General features: G+C 44.2%; 1 protein-coding gene across 1 annotated transcript in view; it reads left to right on the forward strand.

Moving 5' to 3' along the window:
* DGLUCY (D-glutamate cyclase) overlaps nucleotides 1–13,673 on the forward strand; it is a 208,993-nt gene extending 195,320 nt beyond the window's left edge. Inside the window, 1 exon segment of the mRNA XM_072624965.1 lies at nucleotides 12,721–13,673. Within this exon segment, the coding sequence (XP_072481066.1) occupies nucleotides 12,721–12,864 (144 nt within the window). The 3' untranslated portion in view covers nucleotides 12,865–13,673.
* The last annotated feature ends 9,925 nt before the right edge of the window (nucleotides 13,674–23,598 follow it).

The raw sequence follows: 23,598 nt of genomic DNA on the forward strand, positions 1-23,598 counted from the left end.
TCAGTTCTCTATATATTTTAGAAATGAGGCCTTTATCACAGACACTAGTTGCAAAAATTCTTTCGCAGTTTTCTGCTTCCCTCCTAATTTTGGTTGCATTGGGTTTGGTTGTGCAAAAACTTTTCAGTTTAATGTACTCAAAATTATCCATTTTGCACTTCATAATGCTTTCTATCTCTTGTTTAGTCAGACATCCTTTTCTTCTCCATAAATCTGATAAATACACTATTCCTTGCTCCACTAATTTGTTTATAGTATCAATCTTTATATCTAGATCATGTACCCATATGGACTTTATTCTTGTGTAGGGTGTGAGGCATTGGTCTATGCCTAGTTGAATGAAACAGTTATTAAGTACTTACTGTGTGCACAGCACTGTGCTAAGTCCTGGGGATACAAATAGGAAAGTGAGACATTCTCTGCTCTCAGGGAACTCACACTCTAATGGGAGATACAACATGTATGGAAGATTTCAGCTGCAAGTCACATGCACAGAGGCAAAGGAAATTTCCATGCATAAAACCAAATCCGTTTCTGACTGTGCCAAGGACTTTTGTGACAAGAATTTTTTTTTCTGAGCCTTTAGTCAGTGTAGCTATAGCTGTTGCAGGAATGATCATCAGGCTCCGTCCCAGGGTGCATTGCTATTCTCAAGGCTCTTGACCTTAGAGTCCTGAGCTGTCCTCAGCAAGGTCTGAATTGCCTGGCTTATGCTGCCTCCTGCCTTTCAGGGTAACTAGATGCCTCAGCAAGGCTGGCTTACCTGCCCTGTGTGGTAGTTGGGTGGCAGTTGGTATCTTACAGGATTTAAGAGTTGTAAGGACTTTAGAAGTTATTTTCTCTAGCTCTCTTGTTATAGATGAGGGAACTAAGGGCCAGAGAGTACAACTGACTGGACCACTGTTATATTGGGATTAAGAGAGCAGATCCAGATTTTGACCTAAGTACATCTGATTCCAAATCCTGGGTTGTTTGTACTACATTAACCTACTTCCAAATGCCTAATTGACCACTTGGATGAAGGATGAATAATTAAGTGATTTTAGTAAGATTAGTTTGATGGTTTGTACAGAATGGACTGGGCTGGAAGGAGCCAGGAGGCCAGGATAGATACCTGCCAAGAGAGTGCCTTCTAGTCTTAAAGGAATATACTGGAATATACCAGCTGCTGTATTTCTCTTCGTGTTCAGACAAGATGAACACAAACAATGTTACATGGGTCACTAAGCCAGTAAGCTATTTCTCAAGTTTTTCAGCTTGCATTAACCACCTACACCACTAGCAGCTTGAAATAAAGAAGTGGTACAAAGTCCCTTGTTACAATTTTGTTGATTAGTCATATCTGACTCTTAGCGACCGACTTGGGGTTTCCTTGGCAAAGATATTGAAGTGGTTTGCCATTTTCTTTTCCAGCTCAGTTTACAGATGAGGAAACTGAGGCCAACAGGGTAAAGTGACTTGTCCAGGGTCATGTAGCTGGTTGGTGTCAAAGGCCATATTTTAATTCAGGTCCTCTAGACTCCAGGCCTGGTGCTCTATCTCACCACCTAGGTACCCATAAAGTTCCTAGTTCAAAGCTAATCTGGAGGCTTTATCCTCAAAGCTGGAATATATATTTGAATATAGATAGGATCATAGGATTGAAAATGCAATGGGAATTTAGAGACTGTGTAGGCCACTAGGCCAGGGGCTCTTAATAGGCCTTCTCTTCTTTTTTTCTTTTTTTTTTTCTTTTGTGCCAGGGACCCTTTTGGCAGTCTGGTGAAACCTATTTGTGTTACCCTGGCCAAGTCCCTTCATCCTGCTTGCCTCAGTTTCTTCATCTGTCAGATGAGCTTGGAAAAGAATTGGCAAACCACTCCAGTATCTTTGCCAAGAAAACCCCAAATAGGGTCACAAAGAGTTGGACACAACTGAAATGACTAAACAACATGGACCCCTTCTCATAATTATGGTTTTTAAAAAATGTGTAATGGAAGAAAATGTAAAATTTCAGTTAGAGGTTAGTGATTTATTTTCCCCATCTAAGTACACTGATCTTTTGAAATTTATCCACACAGGGGTCCATGGACCCCAAATGAAGAACTCCTCACTAGATCACCTCTCTCATTTTACAGATAAGGATACTGAGGCTAAGAGAGAGTGACCTGCCCAGAGCCACACAGGGAGTAAGTGTCAAAGCTGGAATTTTTACCCAAATTCTGTGGCTCCAAATCTAGTATAATCTTGCCACCGTACCTCAAACTTCCTGGCTCTTGCAGATGATCTCTGACTCACAAAAGAAAGAATTAATCAGAACAGGGAAATACCCTCGTATGATTTCAACCAACCAAGGATGGAAAAGTCACCATCCAGTCCCTTAGCTCCCCTGCTTTTCCCTTTGCAAAGAAATGGTTTTCCTCTTCTGTTCTGGGAAATTAATGTGTTATTGTTCCTGAATGTTTTACAGATTTTTTGATATTGTCCAACAATAGTGATTAGGACCCCCAGAGAGGGGGTGGAGAGGAGGGGAGTGTAGAAGAAAGGAGTTGATTTGTAAGCAATTGATGAGTCATCAAAGAAAACCTGGGGAAGTGGGTAAAACTGATCACCTGAGCCAAGAAAGGCTCAACTAGTCATTTGGCTTAAGGAATGTCACTCACCTTGGCTCTGCAAATAAAGTGAGAGCTGGGGGTTGTGCTCAAGAGAAGAACAAAAGAACTTTGTAGGTGTCTCCCAAGGGAGCTTGACCTTTAAAACAAGACTCAAGCTTCTGTAGCTTCTGGCCTTATAGGAGGGAGCTGGTAGTGCTCCAGGGAAACATGTTGCCTACCAAGAGATCATAAGTGAGACTTGGTTGTTGTTGTTGTTGGGTCATTTCAGTTGTGTCTACTCTTCCTGACTCCATTTTGGGGTTTTCTCAGCAAAGATACTACAGTAGTTTGCCATTTCCTTCTCCAACTCATTTTATAGATAAGGAATTGAGGCAAACAGGGTGAAGTGACTTGCTCAGGGTCACACAACTAGCGAGTGTCTGAAACTAGATTTGATGAGTCTTCCTGATTCCAAGCCCAGTGCTCTATCCACTGTACCATCTAGCTGCCCACAAATGAGATTATCCTGAAATAAAATGGGAGGAGAAGCTGAGCTTTCCTGCAGTTAGAACTAGACTTAGCATCTGGCTAAGGTCAGAGCAACAGAGACAGAAGTCAACAAGTCAAGTCAACAAGCATCTATAACGGGCCAGGTGATGTTCTAAATACTAGTTGTCTTTTGTTCTTGTAGAGGACCAAAATGATGTCACTATGTTGGAGTGTGGATGTAGCTGATCTGACCAATATGGGCTCTGAAGGCCCTGTCACAGGCAGGCACAAATAATATGCATGCGTATCTGATGTGGAGGTGTCTCTAAATTTGTGCATCTCACATTTCTTTTGAACTACTGCAAATCTGCTTTGCACCATGTGGGGCAGTCCTGTGCCAGTGTCTCCCATGTATCACAATTAAAGTCTGTAGTTACTGTACAGTTAGGTCCTTTCTCAAGCTAAACTGCCAAGCATTCGAACTCTGCTACAAAGAACACAACTCTGGTGGGTTGGCCATGTTGTTCAAATGCCAAATGTACATTTTCCTAAAAAAACTATTTTATGGAGAATTCATGCAAGACAGGTGCCCACATGGTAGTCAGAAGAAGCTAAATACTAGAGATACAAGACAGATAAAAAATGTCTGTAGGGTAGATAACCTGCAAAAATCTATATACAAATAGGATATATAGAAGATATATATGCAATATACAATTTATTCAAGATATATTTGGAGTAGGATCTCAGAGGGAAGGCACTAATATTAAGAAAGTCTGAGAAAGAGTTCTTTTTAAAAGATAGAACTTTCACTGAGACTTAAAAGAAGCGAGGTACATCAAGGAAGCCAAGAGATAGAGTTCCAGGTCCAGAGGACAGTCCCTGAAAAGGTCCACAGCTGCAAAGTCATGTTTTGTGTGAAGAAGAACAAAAGGGTCAGTATCACTGGCACGGAGTACATGGAGGGGGTACAGTATAGGATAGATCAATTCAACTGCTATGTGTAGAACACTATGCTGAACACTAGTTTAATTAAGAAATTATTTTTTCCAGTGATCTTAGAGTTTACTGTCTGTTAGGGGAATAAGATATCCACATCGGTTACTATAACAAAGAGCATTACATAATAAATGCATTACTAAGGTACCAGAGGTAAAGTGGTTATTGAGCAAGTTCATTTTGTTTTTTAAAGCCTCAGAGAGGAGTTGAACTAGTTTAAATTCCCCAATGGTAAGGAGAAACTCTGTGGGAGAGAGATAATAAATTCTCTTCATATCCCAAAGACTATGGATCCTAAAGAGGTGACATACTGCACAGCCCTGGACCAGAGGATCATTCAATTAACAACTATTTATTATATCTATAGTTACTTTATGTTTTGTTTCCCTCATTTAGAAAGTAAGCTCATTGAAGGCAGAGTTTTTTGTTTATGTCGGCTTTCCTTTTTATCCCTGGCATTTAACACAGTGCCTAGAAGATTAAAAAATGTGATTAAAAAATGCTTGTTGGATGATTTCTTGTTAATAGACATGCTGACGTGGGGAACCAAAGGTGAGATCTCAAAGCAGCTACTAGAAGGAATTGAGTGTCCCTTCCTGACCTGGAAGCAATGCCAACACACATCTACTTCGGGCTAGAAGTTGGAGTGTCCTAGTTTAAATGACCAAAGACAAAGGAATGAAAGTGGGGGTACTTTCAAGTGACCTCTTTATTGTGCTGAACCTTGCTCTTTGTCTGGACTGTGGTTAAGGGTATTGTCAGGAATCCGCACTCTGTGACCTCAGTCATTTTTTAGTAGATACCTAGATAAAGCCCGATACAATGGGTTTGGTCTTAAGGAATTTCTCTCTAATGACAAATTGATTGGCTCATGTTTGCTCTCATCCATAAGTTTCTCCAGGAACTTTTGAACTGGACTTGCTTTTAAGCTCTGTCTTAGAAGTATTCAGTACTCTTTACAAACAGCAATCTAATGAATGTTTGGACATGAAACATATTTATCATAAAGGACATAAAGAACAGTATTGGCACTCATATCTAAGTCCTATTAGCAAGAGAACAGGCATTTTTTCTCTTCCCCTCCACCATCTCAACAGAAACAAAACTCATAACCAACAGGAGAAGTCCTAGCATTGGAAACTTAGAGGAAAGCAGGATCAGTATCCCCATTCATTACCTGCTTCTCCCAAAACTTTGGTTTGGTCCCTCATTTCCTTTGGTGTCCCCTTGACCAGTCTCCAACTGTCTCAGCACCCAATCCTACAGCATCTTCATGGCCATTGACTGTGTGACCTTGGGCAAATTAATTATCAGATGAGAGAACACAAATAAAACTCTTTACAAACCTTAAAGCGCTATAAATACAAATGCTATTTTAATTATTATTATCTTTTCATGTATCACTTTCTTCAGCTGTAAAATGAAGGGCTCCTCCCCTTTTCCCTTAGGTTCCTTCATGTTCTTTCATACTTCAATCCAGATCTTGATTTCATTGTTGTCACGTTCCCTCCACCTTTCTGAGCCGTAGTAAGTTGTGCTATGCCTGAAAAGGCTAATCACCTACGGGCCAACTTTCCAGTCTCCAGAATTAGCTATCAGAATCATTGAATGTTGGAGCTGGCTACATCTAATCCAACAAATCATTTTTATGGATGAGGAAACTGAGGCTCAAATCAATGAAAAGACTGACCTGAGGCCTGCTGTTATTGGCTCACATATCTTCTGATTTTAGAGTACCATATAATAATGTTGTTGCTGTTCAGTTGTGTGTGACTCTCCATGACCCCATTGTAGATTTTCTTGGCAAAGATACTGGGGTGATTTGTCATTTCCTTCTCCAGCTCATTTTTCAGATGAGCAAACTGAGGCAGACAGGGTGAAGTGACTTGCCCAGGATCACACAGCTAATAAGTGTCTGAGACCAGATTTGAACTTGGGTCCTCCTGACCTCAGGTCCACTACTTTATCTTCTGTGCTATCTAGCTGTTAAAAAGTGACAGAATCAGACTCAAACCTAGATCTTTTTCCTGCATCATGCTTCATTCTCAGATGACAAACCTGCAATATGTTTTCAGAGGTGTACATGTAAAAGTTTATTTTTTAAAGGGCTCTTTTTAGAGGTGAACTATAGTTTGTGAAATAAAACATAAACTCAGAAAAACGAGGTGCAGCTCCTACCTCTAGTGGATATGTCAAAGGGGAATCAAAGAGTCAGATTGGTTCTAGAGCCTGGAAACTTCCAGTGAAGCAGGAACAGAGAGAAGTGTGGTCATTATTCCCTTCCTGCTTGAGCTGTTTCCTTATACATTGGTAATTAGGACAACGTGGTACTGTAGAATGAGTGCTGGATTTAGAGTTAGAAAATCTGGCTTTGAATCTCTGTCCTATAACCAAGGGGATGGCCTTGATTGTCTCTAAAGCTCTGTGATCCATGCACCTATAGATATTGGGTGACCCTGGCACCACTTTGATCTTGCCTTTCATCTAATTAAATATCTTCATTAGCTCTCTATTGACCACCCAATAAAGTATAAAGTCTGTATCTGTCCCGGCCCTCAACACTTTTACCTTATCTGGCTCTAATGCTCCTTTCTAGATCTTCATTTCATACTTCTTATACTTATACACATTACATTCTAGGCAAAACAGGCTGTTCATTCTCTCCCATTCTTCACATCCTATTGTTGTAGTTGTCTGTCCTTCGATTTCAAAGAGGACTAATGACATCACAGGGTGATGTCTTGACTTGCACCTGCACTGGATTTAAGTGAGGCAGAGTTGCACAAAGTTATCAACCTCACTTTCTCTTCCTGAGTCATCTAAGTCCAGTGGCAAGATAAAAGTCAAGATGACTGGTGATGGCCTGGGATGCTATGGATGACCTTGGAGTCTTCAATGTCTGACCAAGCTCTCAGCACAGCCACCTTCATGGTCATTGGAACAAAGTTTCTCATCTGCCCATTGCCCCAAGGGAAGTCTTCATGTGTTTAGGGTAGACATCCCTTTAACTCATCAACAGGTTTGAGACCTGTAACTGAGGTTTAGGGACCTCAGAGGTATCTGATCTAACCCCTATCTGAACAGAAATCTTCTTTACAACAGTCTTGACAAGAACCTCCAACTTGAGAACCTACAGCAGGAGGTGGGGTCTGGGAACAGAATGACCCAGGAACTCCTGAGTCACTCCTCCTCACATGTGTGGATAATGCTAACTGATAAGTTTCCCCTTATATTGAATTTGAATTTGTCACTGAAATTTTATTTCCTGTTTCTCTCTTAGACAATTCCCTCATTTGTCCTCAGGCTCACCCTCTTAATGTTGCTCTTTCTTTAAAATGGAGATATTTAACTTATTTCAGTCCCACCCTACACCTGTTCCACACCCTCCTAGATTCCTGAATGTTGTCCATGGGTGAAGGTTTGTGTGTGGTAGGGGGAGAAAACTTACCTACTGAACTTCTTGTGTGGTCCCCAGAGAGGAGGTCTCTCACAAAATATACACCTCCCATCTACCTCATACTCATCAAACCTGTTGCATGTAGGCAAGAATCTTCCTGCTGTCTGCAAAAGAATCACTGCAAAGGAATGAGGGGGTGATGGGGAGGATTTGTTACCAGTTATTGAGGGGAAAGAAAAGGCTATTTGGAAGCTTAACTTTCTGTAAACAGCATGGAACATTTCATGAACTTCCCTCACCTCAACTCATTAGTTTAAAAAAAAGCGGGGGGGGGGGGGGGGGGAGGACAGCAAAGCACTGTTTGTACCATTTGATGAAGGCGTTCTCTCCCTGCCCTGCCCCCTTCCCATCAGTAGCAGCTGATGGTGGTACTGGCCAGACTCCCACCTGGCACACTTTGTCTATAGAGTTTAGACAGATTCAATTCCAGTGTGTGGCAATGAGGCTGTCCAGATATCAGTGTGTCTAGGGGAAAAGTGTGTGCTCCCTGAGAGTCACCTTACCCCAGCTCCCCATCACCACAGGGGAGAACTGTTCCTAGCTATGTCATTGCCCCTCCTTAGACCTCAGTTCCCAATTTTGTTAACTATGAAGAGGCTTAGAAGAGTAATCAGTTAGTAAACACTGATTAAGCACCTACTGGGCACCAGGCACCATGCTAAACACTGAAGATAGAAGACAGTCCCTGCCCTCGATCTAACGATGGGACACAGTAAGCAAACAGATATAAACAGGAAATAATCAGCAGAATTGAGAGGCCTAGGAAAGGCTTTCTGAATGACCTCTAAGGCTACTTCCATCTCTAACATCACTAATGCTCCATGTTCCAAAGTCCCTTCCAAGTTTGACATCCTATGATTTGGCAGAGATACTGCTAGGCAGCTGCTAAGAACATTAGATTTAAAGTGAGGAGACTCTTCTGTTTAATACCTGTGTAATTTTAAGTTATTAACTCCACTCTGTTGGCCTCAGTTTCCCCATGTATAAAAATAGAGGTTGCATCATGGTTTATGGTACCTTGCTTGATCTCTAAGTTATCTGATCCTCTGATCTTAGGACCAATTGCAAGTCAAGTATTTAGGGTGAATCCTTAAGCTCCCAGTTGTTCTCTGAGGACTCTGTGTTTCATGGGGATTTCAGGGCCACAGCAGACATGTCTCACAAACGAGCAATGAATCAGTGAGGAATTACCCTTAAGTTACAAAAGTGTTTTTTAACGCAATTCAAAGTGAAGGGTAAAATGGAAACAATGAACAGGAAACAGATTCCAGGCAAGTCCCCGTGGCTGTGGGAAGCAGATGAGATGGTCAGCATACCACATCCTTTCAAAGCGGCACAAAGAAAACAAAAACAGAGACTCATCATAGACCTTCTAAAGGGAATTTTCTCATGCATTGGACACAAAGAACCAGAGGGTTGGTTGGTTGTGATTTGGACACAGTTCAACAAATGATTACGTGTCTTCTAGGTTCACCATAGTGTAGGGCATGGTGACTGTTCAGTCATTTCAGTCATATCTGCCTCTTTGTGATCCCATTTGGAGTTTTCTTGACAAAGATGCTAGAGTGGTTTGTCGTTTCATTCTCCAGCTGAAGAACTGAAGCAAACAGGGTTAAGTGACTTGCCCAGGGTCACACAGCTGGTAAATGTCTGAGGCCAGATTTGAACTCAGGAAGATGAGTCTTCCTGACTCCAGGCATGGCATTCTACTCCAGAAATATAAAATTTAGACAAGACCTCATGCAATGTCTTCATGGAATTTATAGTCTAGGAGGGGAAAAGACACATCTATAGGTAACCAGAAGAGAAAATAATATATGATAATTATATTCAAGAGGTATAAAACATTGTGCTGTAAATGTAAGGTCCAAGGGTGATAGTTTTCATGGAAGGTTTCCTGAAGGTCATCTCATTCAACCCCTTCATTTTATAGATGAGGAAACTAAGGCACATGGAGGTTAATTGCCTCACCCAACGTCACATAGGTGGTTAGCATGAGAAGTGAGATTTGAACTCATGCCCTCCTACTCAAGAACCAGTTTTCTTTTAATTCTAAAGAGTGAGTATGAATTCAAAAGGTGGGGGGATAGGAGTTGTGAGAGTATATCATATATGGGAAGAGCCTGGGCAAAAGCACAGAGGCCAGAAATTATAAGGAATAGAGTAGTCCAGTTTGTCTAGACTAGAGCATTCATAGGAGGGTATAGGTAGGATAATAAGCTCTATTAGGGTTGCTGTATTGAGCATTAATTTTAGAGCCTGGAGACCTGGTTTGAGTCCTGATTTTGCTCTTTACTAACTATTTAAACTTGGACTTAATTCTCTGATCTGGTTATCTCATCCATCAAGTGAACCTAAACTAATTGTGTCCTAGACTTGTTGTGAGGAAGGCATTGTATAAACTTTTAAATGCTTCATAAAAGCCTCCCATGTCAGCTCTTCCCTACCTTAGGACCATGGATTTAGGCCTGGAGAGGATCTTGAAGCCATCTAGTTGACCTCCTCGCTTAAAAATGAAGAAACTAGGGGGCAGAGATGTTAAAGGTCCCAGGTCATTCACCTGGTAAATGGTAGAGCTGGAATTTGAATCCACAACTTTTTAGCAGAAGATTCCTCCTCATAATTGAGTGAGAAAACAAAAGCTTGTTTTAAATGAGAGGAAGTGAAGTGGGCAGAACCAGGAGAACAATTTTCATGGCAGCCTCCATCATGGAAAGGACACTAACACTGAAAAACTTCTGAACTCTAATCAAGGTAGTGGCCAAAGTAATCATGACTTCATAATACTGATGACAGTGAAACATGCCTCCTGCTTTATCAGAGAAGAAGACGTGATCAATATGTTGATTAATTTTACTCAACTGTACTTATTTATAAATAGACATAAATTTAATATAATTTAATATAAATGTATTTATGAACATATATCAATAAGTATATTTATAGGTAATTTATATATTATAACAACATTATTCTATTTGGGTAGGTGTCATTAGGAAGTGACACTCTGGTTAAAAAAGAGCATCAACAAAACTTAAAAAAAAATAAAAGGCGAGCTCCCTCTTTTCTCCTTTTCTGTATTTCAAAATTCCTTGACATTGTCCTTCATTGTCTCTTTCATTCTAGTCTCTGATGAAGATGTGGCTCTTCTTACCAAGGACAGCACCTCTGTGGGCACCCTTGTTCCTGCACCATTCCCTCCTGTAGCGCATTTCTTCACCTCTCACTTGCTTCTCATCCTCCACGTCTTCCAACTCATCACTGAACTGAAACTGCTCTCCCCAAAGTTACCAATGAGCTCTTCACTGCCAGATTTCTTAATCCTCATTCTTCTTGACCTCTCTGCAAAATCTGATGCTGTTGATGATCGCCCCTTTCTCCAGGATATTCTCTCCTGTCTGGGTTTTCATGATTCTCCTCCTGCCATTGTCTCTTTTGCTGGCTGTGTTCTGTGTTCCGCCCTCCCCAGCCATGGTTCCACCCCCAACGGTCTCTCCTGTGCCTTCTTCTCCTCTCTTTACAACCTCTGTCTCAGTGACCTCATTAACTCTCATGTAATCAATTGTCTTCTTTATGCAGACGAATCTTGGATCAACGTATCCAGCTCTATTCTCTGTCCTGAGCTATAGTCCTGCATCACCAGCTGTCTTTTTGGATATTTCTAACTCTGTGGTCCCATATACGTCTCAAACTCAACATGCCCAAAACAGAACTCATTATCTATCCTCCCACAACCATCCTAACTTCCCTATTTTCTGTCAGGGGTACCACTATCATGACCTTAGCAATTATGTTCAACTTCACATTTTCCCTAAACTCTCATAGCCAATAACTCACCAAACTTTATCATTTCTTCCTCCACAACTTCTCCCCTATTTGTCATCTCGTCTCTGTTCATATAGTCACTAACTTTGTTCAGTCTATTAACATTTCTTACCCAGATTCCTTTTTAGCATAGTTCCAAATTGCTTTCCAGAATGGTTAGACCAATTAAAATCTATCAGTAGTGTATTGGTATGCTTATCTTCCCTCAGCCCCTCCAGTATTGACTATTCTCATCTTTTATCATCTTTGCCAATTTGCTACATATGAGATGAAACCTCAGAGATTTTTGGAGTTGCATTTCTTTTATTATCAATGACATACATTAATAGTTTTCAATTCTTATTTTGAGAACTGTATCTTTAACCACTTATGCTTTGTGGAAGCTCAGATATATATGTATATATATGTATATATATATATATATACATAATATACATACACATACACACACACACATATAGTTGTTGTTGCATTTGTCCTTCATTCTCAAAGAGTACCATGACATCAAGTTGATGACATGACTTGCAGTTGACTTTGATTTGAGGGAGAGAGGACTGTGCAAGGTCACCAACCTCACTTTCTTCTCCTGAGCCATCTGGGTCCAGTGGCCTGATATTCATCAGGATGACTGGAGATGGCCCAGGATGCAATGTGAGACCCTGGCCCTTTCAAGATAAGGTCTTATCACATTCTCACTTTGAGTGAGATACACCCATTCAATGAATAGACTTCTTTAAGTAGTTACTCAAGGGATGGCCCCTTTAATAAAAAAAAAAAAAAAAAAACTGGGAGAGGAAGACCCTCAGGGTTCCTGGTTAAAAGAGAAACAATTACTATTTAGTGATTACAATTATATATGTGTGTGTGCATATGTGGATATATGTGTATACATATACATATGCCTACACATGTGTAGATTTTTCTTATGTATATTTTATGTATATTAAAATGTATATTTTATGTATACATTTATAAATATATGGATACTTATATATGTATGTATCAAACATATTTGCATCAATCTTAGATGTCATACACTTCAGAGATATTTGATGCAAAGATTGTTTTCCCAATCAATAGTTTCTTTTTACTCTGCTTGCAGTGATTTTGTTCTTGCAAGAACATTTCAATTGCCTTTAGTTCTGACAGGTTATATGATCTTAGACAAATAATTTAATTCCTCTGATTAATAATTAATTAATAATTAATATCCTCTGATAATCCTTCATCTGTAAAATGAGCCTAACATTTATACTACCTACCTCAGAGGGTTGCAATAAAGGAAAATATTTATAAGTTTTAAAATGCTATAGACATATAAGTCATTATTAAACTCTTTTTTTAAAAAAATATTTCTCTATCTTCCATTTTTTCCAGGAAGAGAAAATGATGAAAATCCTAGTACATCACCAAGTCCGGAGTGGAGTAACTGGCAATGTGGGAATGGAAGTGGATGGTCTGCCTTTCCATGGCACTCATGCTGAAATGATCCAACAGTTGATTGATGTTACCACCACGTAATGCACACACACACACACACACACACACACACACACACACACACACACACACACACACACTTTATATAATCTCTATCACCCTTTCTAGTTCCCCATTTCCCCCCACTTCATACATACTTGAGTGGGATAGACTTAGGGAAGACTCCTCAGATTGTAATTTTTCTCCCAGGGGTGAGGTAAGGCCTAAAGGCTCAAGGTTACAATATTTTTAGAATAGAATAGTTCCATATAAGGATATAAAACTGTGTAGTGTATTAGGGTCTCAGTGATTGGACAAAACTTAAATAATTCCTCAATGTCTTCATTTCAAAAGGGATTGGTTAGATTTTGTGTCTAGAATGTAAGATCATATTCTCAGCTAATGAGGATAATGGTCAGTGTCCCGGGTCTGTCCCCGGGACCTTCGAGTGAGAATCTCCCTTCGGTGGGCACCGCTTCGGACGTCTCCGGACCTACCCCGGGGGACACGGCGGCAGGCAATAATCAGGCAATGCGCAGGAGGTTCATAGCTTTATTGCATGGAGGAGTCCCCCGAGCAGTTCAGGGCGTTGTCTTATATAGGGAGGTTCTTCCGGGCTGCCATCCTAACCCGCCCCGAGGGCGAGGCCTACCACCCGATTGGATCCAGCCCACCCGACCAATCCCGTGGGGTCACAACTCCTCTATGGGAGCCGTGTCTCCCTCGGATTGGTGGGCTGCCACTCCCGGGGAGGCCCCTATCCGCCCAGGCGCCTAGGACCGACCCCCGTCAACTCCCCCTTTTTGTTTTATTATGAGGACATCCGCCTTTACCTGCTCTAGGACCCTCTTCCAAAGTTTTATCATGCAAGAAATAAGGCAGGGAAGCAATACACACAAAAATATTACAATCACAATCATTCCTGCAGCAACCCCAATGGTATGCAGAAATGTGGTAAAATCTAATCTGGAAATCCAGTCAGGAAATGTCCCATGTTGTTTCTCCAAGTCCCTCTTATATATCTCAGTTATATTCCTAATCTGCCTTACAATGTCATCTAGGTGCTCTATATAGACCTCTAGATTTCTGTGGTCCTGCAATCGCCGGATCGCATCGTCCAGCTCGCGGCTGGCGTTCAGTCTGAGCGCCGTCATGCATAGGGGCCGTGCCAGCCCGACGTGACATGGGAGTCCCTCCAATATGGCGTTTACTCAGAGGAGTGTCGAGATCGCCTGTACAGCATCAGTCAGCGCACTGAGCTCTAGGGCTACCCGCCTGTTAATTTGCTGTTGCAGTGCCCATGCTCGAGCGGACGTTGCCATGAAATCTGACAGGTCGGCAGCCATCATGTGGACCTGCCGCTGCATGGCAGAGATTTCCACCTGCTCTAAAAGGCTAGCCACTAGCCCTACCATATCTACGGCGGTTATTTCCAAGCCCCTCTTCTTCCTGACCATCATAGCCCTAAAGTAATCAGAGTCGGCAAATGCCTCATGGGATCCAACAGGGAGAAAGGTAACTGGGGGAACGGATAAAAGCATGGCAAAGGTGGTATCGGCATGTACATCGTTGGGTATCAAGGTGTTAGAGAGGGTCCCATTGGAGCAGGATACATTGTATCCTTCCCCTATCTGAGTAATGTTCCCTTCTCTACAGATTAGAAACATATCAGTCTTTTTCAGGGTCTGGACCGCAAGGGCGAGGTGGTTGCAGTGTCCAGAGATCCGACCCTCGTGGCAGGTAAATCCTTTCTTCGTGATGAGGTCCCACCATTGGGAGCGGATGGTGGTATTGTCCGTCAGCAGCCCACTGTTGTCAGTCATGTGGGTGATGTTTCCAAAGGCCGCTGCCATTTTCCAGAGGTGGCTTTGGATGACTACGCTCCCATTTCTCGCCAGGACGTGGGGCACTGGAGCTGCATAATACGGTCCTGGCGCTCCATCCATGAAGTAGATCTGCTGGGTGTCGTTCCACTGCTGTCCCATTACTGCATGCCCTGTGGAACAAACTTGCATACCAATGAACATATTGGGTGTAGACACGCAGGGGGGTAAAGGGGAGTAGGGGATCTTTCCACTGGGTAGAAAGCTTCCCGTGGCATTAAGGAGCGATAAGTGGTCACAAGGGAAGTCCTGCGTTGCAGTAGCATTGCATGCTAGGGTGTTGTTGGTGTTCCGGGTGCTGTTCCACAACCCTTGCATCCCCTCCTTGAAGAGGGGGCGATGCTGAGTGAGACTATGATTCAGCATGTACATATGGATGTAATTCCCCAGACCCAGGGCCCCATGTGGTCCATGTGGGAGCTCCTGTATGGACTCGTTCCGTACCCGGGCACAGGGGGTGATGTTGGCCCCTTTGGTGAGACATATAGGTAACTGTGCCATTGACCAGTGGACCGTCTTATTGAGATCATGACGGCTCTCCGGGTAGCCACCCCCCGATCCTCCCAACACCAGGGCGGCTTCCCCTAGGATGCCCAGCTCAATAGAATCCCCTTCCCAGGCGGCTGGTCGGGCTGCTGGGAAGCCAGGGACGGCAGCCCAATACACCCATGGTGGGTCCTTGTTGCGGGGGAGGGAGCGAAGAGACGCCCCGGCCCCCAGTTGGAGGCTGCATAGCATCCCCACCAGGATTATATACTTATCCATGTTTCTCCTCCTAGTTGTTCTGTTCAGCCGCTTCTTCTTCCTTTTGCGGGGCCTGCGTCGAGCCCTTCGGAGAGTCCTCACACACTCGGGTCCATTTAAGTGGCAGCCACCTCCGCTGTCCTCCTCCTATATCAAGACACAAGTAACCCTTTCCCCTCACCACTACCTTGTTCGGTCCATGCCACTGTCCTTCTGCGTCCCTCCACCATACTGTGGCGGGGCTTTGTCCCTCATTTGTTATGGCGGGTGGCGGACGGCGGGGCGTTTGCACTGCGTGCATCATGGCTGGTGTGATCTGTTGCTCATTTGCTATTAAGTAATTTCGTGTGAACACGGCGGTTGCTAATTGTGCCGTGGTCAGCCGACCTGCCACTCCCCCTTTTTGTTTTTGAAGGGTGCGCTTCAGGGACTGGTTAGCGCGTTCGACAATGGCTTGCCCCGTGGGGTTATAGGGGAGGCCCGTGACGTGCCGAATGCCGAATTGAAGGCAGAACTGGGCAAATGCGCGGGACGTGTAAGCGGGGCCATTGTCTGTCTTTAATGTTTGGGGTGTGCCGTGAGCAGCGAAGCAGAGGAGGCAGTGTGTGATCACATGTTTGGTGGCTTCCCCAGGTTGGAGGGTAGCCATGACAAGGGAGGAGCAAGTATCTACTGTGACATGGATTATGGAGGACTGGAAATGAGTGACATCCATCTGCCATATTTCATTAGGGAAGGTACCCCGAGGGTTGATGGTGGTAAGAGGGGGTGGTGGCCGGAAGGGGACACAGGCGCGGCAGCGCTTGACTATTTGCCTAGCCTCTTCTTTAGGTATATCGTAGAGGCGTGACAGCATGCGGGCTGGGAGGTGGAAATAATTATGAGCGGCAACGGGGTCAGTATAGAAGACCTGAGACGTCCCTAATAATGAATCTGCAATGGAATTCCCTTGAAATATAGGTCCGGAGGTGGAGATATGTGAACGCACATGGAGAACATAAAGGGGATGGGAGCGAGCAAGAAGGGCCTGCTGTACTTGTACAAGTAAGGGGCTGACTGAGGAGGTAGACAGGGAAAGATCCGCTTCGGGAAGGACTGGGAGAAGATTATGACAATAAAGGCTATCTGTTACTAGATTAAAGGCTTCTTTTGCACAAATTTGTAAAGCCACAAGAATTGCAAACAACTCATTCTTCTGAGCAGAGGAATAGGGTGTGGTGAGCACCTTAGTGATCTGTTTATCTGGGATGTAAACTGCCGCTTTGCAATGCTTGGTGGCGTCAGTGAAGGCTATAGGTCCCGCTACGGGCTCTGAGACCACCGGGTTTCTCTGCTTTGTTAAGGGAAATTGGTCCCAAGCCCGAAGGGCAGGGGGGAGATCTCCAGCACGAATTTCATGGGAGCACAGGAGGACGGCCCACAATTCAGACGATTGTGCTAACTCGGTTAGTATCTCAATGGGGCTGGAGAGCAAAATGACAGGATAGTGGCCAGATAGCTGTCTGCATATAGAGCTGGCCTTAAGCAATAAGAGAGCCTTTTCTTCTAGGGCTATCGGGATACTCTTGGTTTTTCGGTCAGGGTAGACCCACATCAAGGGGCCATGGAACTGGTAAATGACTGCTACTGGCCCAACGGTCTTGTTGCCAAGGATGGACAGAAAGAATGGCATTGCTGGGTCACACCGTTCTACCACTGCTGTCTTTACTTCCTCCTGTATTTTCTCTATGAGCTGAAGGGCCTCTGGAGTCCACTTTCTTGGGGAGCCCAAATTAGCTGGGCCCTTGAGAATGTCGTATAGCGGCCTCATCTGTTGGTTTGTAATGGGCACAATGGCGCGTAGCCACTGTATGGCTCCTATGAGTTTCTGGAAATCATTGAGGGTGTTGATCTGGGTGACATCTATTTTTGGGGGTACTCGGGAAATCCCACTACCCTTGATTTGGTGTCCGAGGTATTGATACTCGGGACCAAGTTGAACCTTTTCGGGAGCTACTTGGAGGCCGTGCCTATTTAATGCTTCAGAAACCCTTTTTAGGAGGTCAAGGACAATTTTCCTCGTGCTGCAGGCCAGTAAAATGTCATCCATAATGTATTATTACAGCATCGGGACTCTCATCTCGAATGGGTTGGAGAATTTGCGCCACAAATTGCTGACACATCGTGGGGCTGTTGGCCATGCCTTGGGGTAGGACTTTAAACTGGTACCGCTTTGCGGGCTGTTGGAAGTTAGTAGAAGGGACGGAGAAGGCAAAACATTTCCTATCCTTTTTGCATAATGGAGTACTATAAAAACAATCCTTAATATCTATCACTGCTATGTGCCAGCCCTTGGGTATCATAGTGGGCGAAGGGAGTCCTGGTTGTAAAGGACCCATGGGTCGCAGTGCCTTATTGACTTGTCGGAGGTCAATGAGCATTCTCCATTTGCCTGATTTCTTTTTTATAACAAACACTGGAGAATTCCAGGGGCTAGTGGAAAGCTCGATATGCCCTGCCGCCAATAAGTCCTGCACTATTTGATGAAGGGCCTGAATCTTTTCTTGAGTCAGGGGCCACTGATCCACCCATATGGGATTGGTGCTTTCCCAGTGCAGTGGAATGGGTGTTGGCCCTACAGCGGCCCCTAGGGGTTTTTCGCCTGTCCTGTGAAATCAGTGGTGAGGGTGACGCCCATGCCGCTGAGCAGGTCTCGGCCCCATAGGTTGATGGGGAGTGCTGGCATTCTAAGGGGGCGGAACCGTCCTCGGGCGTCACCAGCGGCCACCTTCTGGCGGGCCGATCTGAGGGCATTCACCGACCCGCCCACCCCGGATATCCCTTGGGCCTCTTGGGTGGTTTCCCAATCTTTCTGCCAATCTCCCGAGGAAATCACCGACACATCAGCTCCGGTGTCGACCAGTCCTCTGAGCCTGACGCCCTCTACCTCCACATCCAGACACATCTTCCCGCGCCCCACTTGCTGGGTCCATGCTACAAAAGGACTCTCTCCCGATGTATCTTTCCACTCTTTATCTAGCCAAGGCAGTGATATTCCCACAGCTATCGGGGTGTTAGTAGGTAGTGGAACTTCATAGGCATGAGGGTTGGTTAGTGCAATAGCAGACTGCCCAGGTTGCAATATCTGAGTATGCACAAGGAACTCTTTGGTTTTTTCTGAGCCTATAATTAATCTCTGATGATCCTTTGGGGAGACCTTGATGGTTGTGGTGGTCCATGGCGGGACTGTCTGCCCTGTTACTGCATATAGCTCTACTCTAGGCGGGGTTTGTTGATCGGTCCAGGGGCTCCCTTCCCGCTCTGGGAGCCCCTGCCCCCGTTTCCCTGCCTTCTTTGGCTGTTAGAGCTGCTCGAGCCCCGGCAATTTTTTGCTATATGGCCGGGTTTACCACAGCTAAAACACCGAACCCCTTTTTTCGGGGATGTGTTTCTGCACTGTGCCTGGAAGTGTCCCGGTTTCCCGCACCTGAAGCATGGTCCCTTTTTGGAGCTTGTGGACAATTGGAAGGCTTGGAAGGCGGAAGTTAGTGTTGCCACCAGTTTTGGGTCTGCTCCACCGCCCTCATCCAGACACTTATCAACTATTTCATCTACAGAGGGGTCTGCAGGCAGGGTGGAGAGTATTCCCCTCGACTTAGTGAGTCCCTCCTTGAACAGCTGAACTATGAGTTGCGATGAGGGACCTCCCTTCCCAAACCTTTTCCATACCGCTTCCTGCACCCTAGTCATAAATTCCAATGCTGATTCACTCTGTCTCTGCCTTAGGTGACTTATAAGGGTTTGAGTGCGCGCTGCAAGGGCATCTAGAGCCTTCATGGCTACTTCCTGAACAGCTCGAATTATAGGTTCAGGGAGGGCTAACTGCTGTTGGAACTCGGCATAGTCCCCAAACCCTGTGAGCTGATTAATGGTGTTCTCTACATCATTGGGGTGATTGGCTTCTGCATAAATCTTTGCTTGTCTGTTCCAGTAGGCCTTCCAGGCAGTAAACACAGTGGGATCTAGCACTGCCATCATAATCTCGCTCCAATCTCCAGGGAGCCAAGCGGCCACGGAGACGGAAGAGCCTAGCAATTGCTTCACATATGCCGACCCTGCGCCATACTTTGCTACTGCATCTTTCAAATCCTTTAAAAACTTATATGGAGTGGGACGGTGGGTACTTTGTACGGTACCGTCTTGTTGAGTCTGCTGGAACACCGGGAAGGCAAGGGCGTGCCCCGGCCTCCCGGTCCACTCCTCAAAATCAACTTCCTCCCCCTCCTCCGCTGCCCTCAGCAACACGGCTTGTAGCCGAGAGTGGGCACGGGGATTTCCAGCCGCTGGTTTCGGTTCCTCTAGGGACTTTCCAGCTGCCGGGGGGTGTCTGCAACAGCAAGCACAAGCGCCCTGACACTCGGACGGCCGGGGATTTGTCTGCTTTCGTTTTTGAGAGAGATCTAGCTCCTTATCTGTCTCTTTTGGGGGGCCAGCGCTACAATGTCTCATGTCCTCCCAGGGGTAGAGCGGGAGCGGTAGTGCACCCTCCTCCCCCCAAGGGAGCTCCTTCTCCCCCGCCTCGGACCCGCATAGAGAGGGGCCAGTCTGTGTACTTATGGCTTGTTCTAAAGGAGGAGGTGAAGGCTGGAGTGCAGAGCTAACCGTGGCATATATAACAAAATCTCTGGAGCTCAGGAATTGAGGATCCTCTTTTTGGTAGGAAGCCATCTGCTGTCCTACTACCCTCCACTTATCATGATCCAAGCCTGTGTGAGCCAACCATGGGGAGACTGTTAGAATTTTCTGCACCCACTGTCTACAATCCTTTATGTGTATTTTTATTCCCACCTGCTTACATATCTTGTACACTTGGCAGGCGAGAACTCCTGCATCCTCCGGTTCCATTCCCTTGGAAATCTGAGAGCCCATGTTTCCTCTAGATAGCCCCGACTATCTAGGTTGCCTGACTCTTCTACCCTTAACTGGGTAGGGTTATACTCACCTCACTCGGCGGGGGCTGCAGTCCCTGTTCGGGCGCCAGCTATCCCGGGTCTGTCCCCGGGACCTTCGAGTGAGAATCTCCCTTCGGTGGGCACCGCTTCGGACGTCTCCGGACCTACCCCGGGGGACACGGCGGCAGGCAATAATCAGGCAATGCGCAGGAGGTTCATAGCTTTATTGCATGGAGGAGTCCCCCGAGCAGTTCAGGGCGTTGTCTTATATAGGGAGGTTCTTCCGGGCTGCCATCCTAACCCGCCCCGAGGGCGAGGCCTACCACCCGATTGGATCCAGCCCACCCGACCAATCCCGTGGGGTCACAACTCCTCTATGGGAGCCGTGTCTCCCTCGGATTGGTGGGCTGCCACTCCCGGGGAGGCCCCTATCCGCCCAGGCGCCTAGGACCGACCCCCGTCAGGTCAGTGGGGGGAGGAGGGACTTGCGTTAGGGTCTGTATAAATCACTGCCCTTTTCTTTGTCTTCGGCTTTCCTACTGCTACAGGTGAGCCCCGCTTCTTGAGAATCGAATAAATCACTTTTCTGTCAACACTTTGAGAGGCCTCTGAGTCATTGATTTATGTAGGGACCTGAGCCATCCCACACAGACTTATCCCACCTTAAATTGTTTGGGTTGTATTCTTGTGCCAAGTCAGGGGAATTCAGAGATTGTAAGAGGTCATGGGTAGGAATCCAACCTGAGGAGAAAAATGCAATTTCAAAGGTAACAGGAAAGGATTGGGAAGGAAGCATTCTTTGCATCACTCTCCACTTGCCCAGGAGGTCATAACAATGCCGATAGAGAGGAATTCCCTTCTAGACTAGCTTAGAAAATTTACTTATGGTCAAAAAAAAAAAATCACAAAATCATGTATGATAATGCCTTGTGGTTCAGTATGGTGAAAGTGGAAACAACCTTTGATCTTCAACAAAGGACCAGAGTTGAATCTATCTGCCTGTGTCAGTGAGCACCTTACAACCTCTCCGGTCCTCTTTTTCCTCACCAACAAAATGAGGAGGTTGGACTGGATAACTTCAGAATGCTCTTCCAGTCTCAATCTATGATCTTTTGTGGATGAACTTGAAGGGGAGACTAAGTAAAACATTTCCAGGGAATCATTTTTCTGCATTTATTTTTTTACTTCTTAAAATTTAAATACCAAAACTTAAATATACAATAAGAAAAGGAGAAATATAAACTTAAATACAAAATAAGAAAAGAAAAAAGCATTGCCATATGCACAGCAGAACATAAGAGAAGGTTCAAAATCACAACAATACATTTTCATTTCAAGAAAGCCTGTGTAATGAGTACTACACATTCTGTTCTGAGCTGTCCATCTTTTGTTTGCTTCCTTGTAAGTTTTCTTTTGTTCTGCACTTTTTATTTAGTTTTTTTTTCCCCCTTCCTCCCATACTTCCCCAAGAAGGCTACAGTTAGGTAGAGGATATGTGTGTCTGTGTATATATAAATACAAACATATTTACACATATACATACAAACATATATACATACACATACACATATGTACATATACTTACATACTATTCATGTACTTAGATATCTATAGTCATACTCATCTATAGTTAAATACATTCATATGCATCTATGTAAGACCATACTATACTTGTCTATCCTCTTTTTCTCTGAATGTGGATAATTTCTTCCTTCATAGGTCCAAATGTCTCCATATTTTTCTAAATCCACCAACTCATCATGTTCTATACCACAGTAATATTCAGACTTTATATTGTCTAGTTATTTTAAGCCATCTAAAACAATATTGATTAATAGTACTGGCATATTGTAGGGAGCCGTTGAGGACCACAGCAGTTCCATGAGTTCAAGATGGCCTGATAAGCCCACTCTATAGTGCTAATGGAGCAAAGGTTGTTGGTTTGGCCCTCCGGGATCTCATACAATAGCCCCAAGGCTTTCAGGTCTTCGGGTAAACATCTTAGTATTTGAAAAACATCCTGAGGCAGTCGTTGGGACAAGCGTTTGTTAATGGAAGAGGATTGGTGAAAGTAACCACAGCATGAGCTTGCCACTAGTGTGGAAGTTACCGCTGCACAGCATATCAGGCTTGTACTTGCTAATAACAAACAGAGCTGGTAACATCTCTGTCTCCCGCCCCATCACTGCGTGCCTGAGATCGAGACGTCCCACGGGTCCAGGGTCTCTCCACTGAGCGGGCCGTAGCAGCATATAATGTGGTTTCCCTATTTTTCTCTTTTGGTTAAATCTTTTTTAGCTTTAACTTTATCTAAGATCATGATTGTTGCCCTTGGTTTTTTTCCCTAATAAATTCTATTTATTTAATGTTTGTATGTATCTCCTATTTTCTATCCCTCCTAACTCCTCTACTTTACTTTTACTTGCTACCTTGCCTTCCTATTACTTAACCAGACTCCCCCCAAAGATCCCTCCCTTATCCTTTCCCCCTACCCTGAAATCCCTCCCTTGTCTTCTCCTCCCTCCCTCTCACCTTAGCCTTTTCTTTCTTTCCAAATTTAGAACACTTCTGTAGATAGATAGATAGATAGATAGATAGATAGATAGATAGATAGATAGATAGATAGATGACCCTCTTTAACCCATTCCTGATGAGAGCAGGCTTCCAGAACTTCCAGTTCTCCTCCCCCATCTAATTCCTCTGTGTCAGTTCTTCCTCTTGCACTTTCTTTGTATAAGATAATTACTTTTTTTACCTTAGATGGTTTACTTTTTAGTATCACATCATACTTAGCTCTACCCCAATCTTTTTTTTCAAACTATCCAATTACTAACAGTCTTAAACATAGGATTTACATTTCCTTGCATAAAAAGTAAACACTCTGTCCTTACTGAGTCCCTTGTTATTAGTCTTTGATGTTTATCTCACATGGCTCTTGGATCTTCTATGTCAAATTTTCTATTGATTGATTCAGATTTTTCTATTGAAAAAGACCTGAGTCTTTTTTGCAACAAAACCTGAAAGTCTAGCAATTCATTGCACGCCCATTTTTTTCTGTTCAGGAGTATGCTTAATTTTGTTTGGCATGATATTTTTAGCCCAACCCCAGTTCTTTTGCTGTTTGAAATATAGTGTTCCAGGACCTTCAGTCTTTTCATATATCTGCTGCTAGGTCTTCTGTGATTGTAATTGTGGCTCTTCCATATTTGATTTGTTTC

The sequence above is a fragment of the Notamacropus eugenii genome, chromosome 7 (assembly GCF_028372415.1).
Source record: "Notamacropus eugenii isolate mMacEug1 chromosome 7, mMacEug1.pri_v2, whole genome shotgun sequence".
Classification (NCBI taxonomy): domain Eukaryota; kingdom Metazoa; phylum Chordata; class Mammalia; order Diprotodontia; family Macropodidae; genus Notamacropus; species Notamacropus eugenii.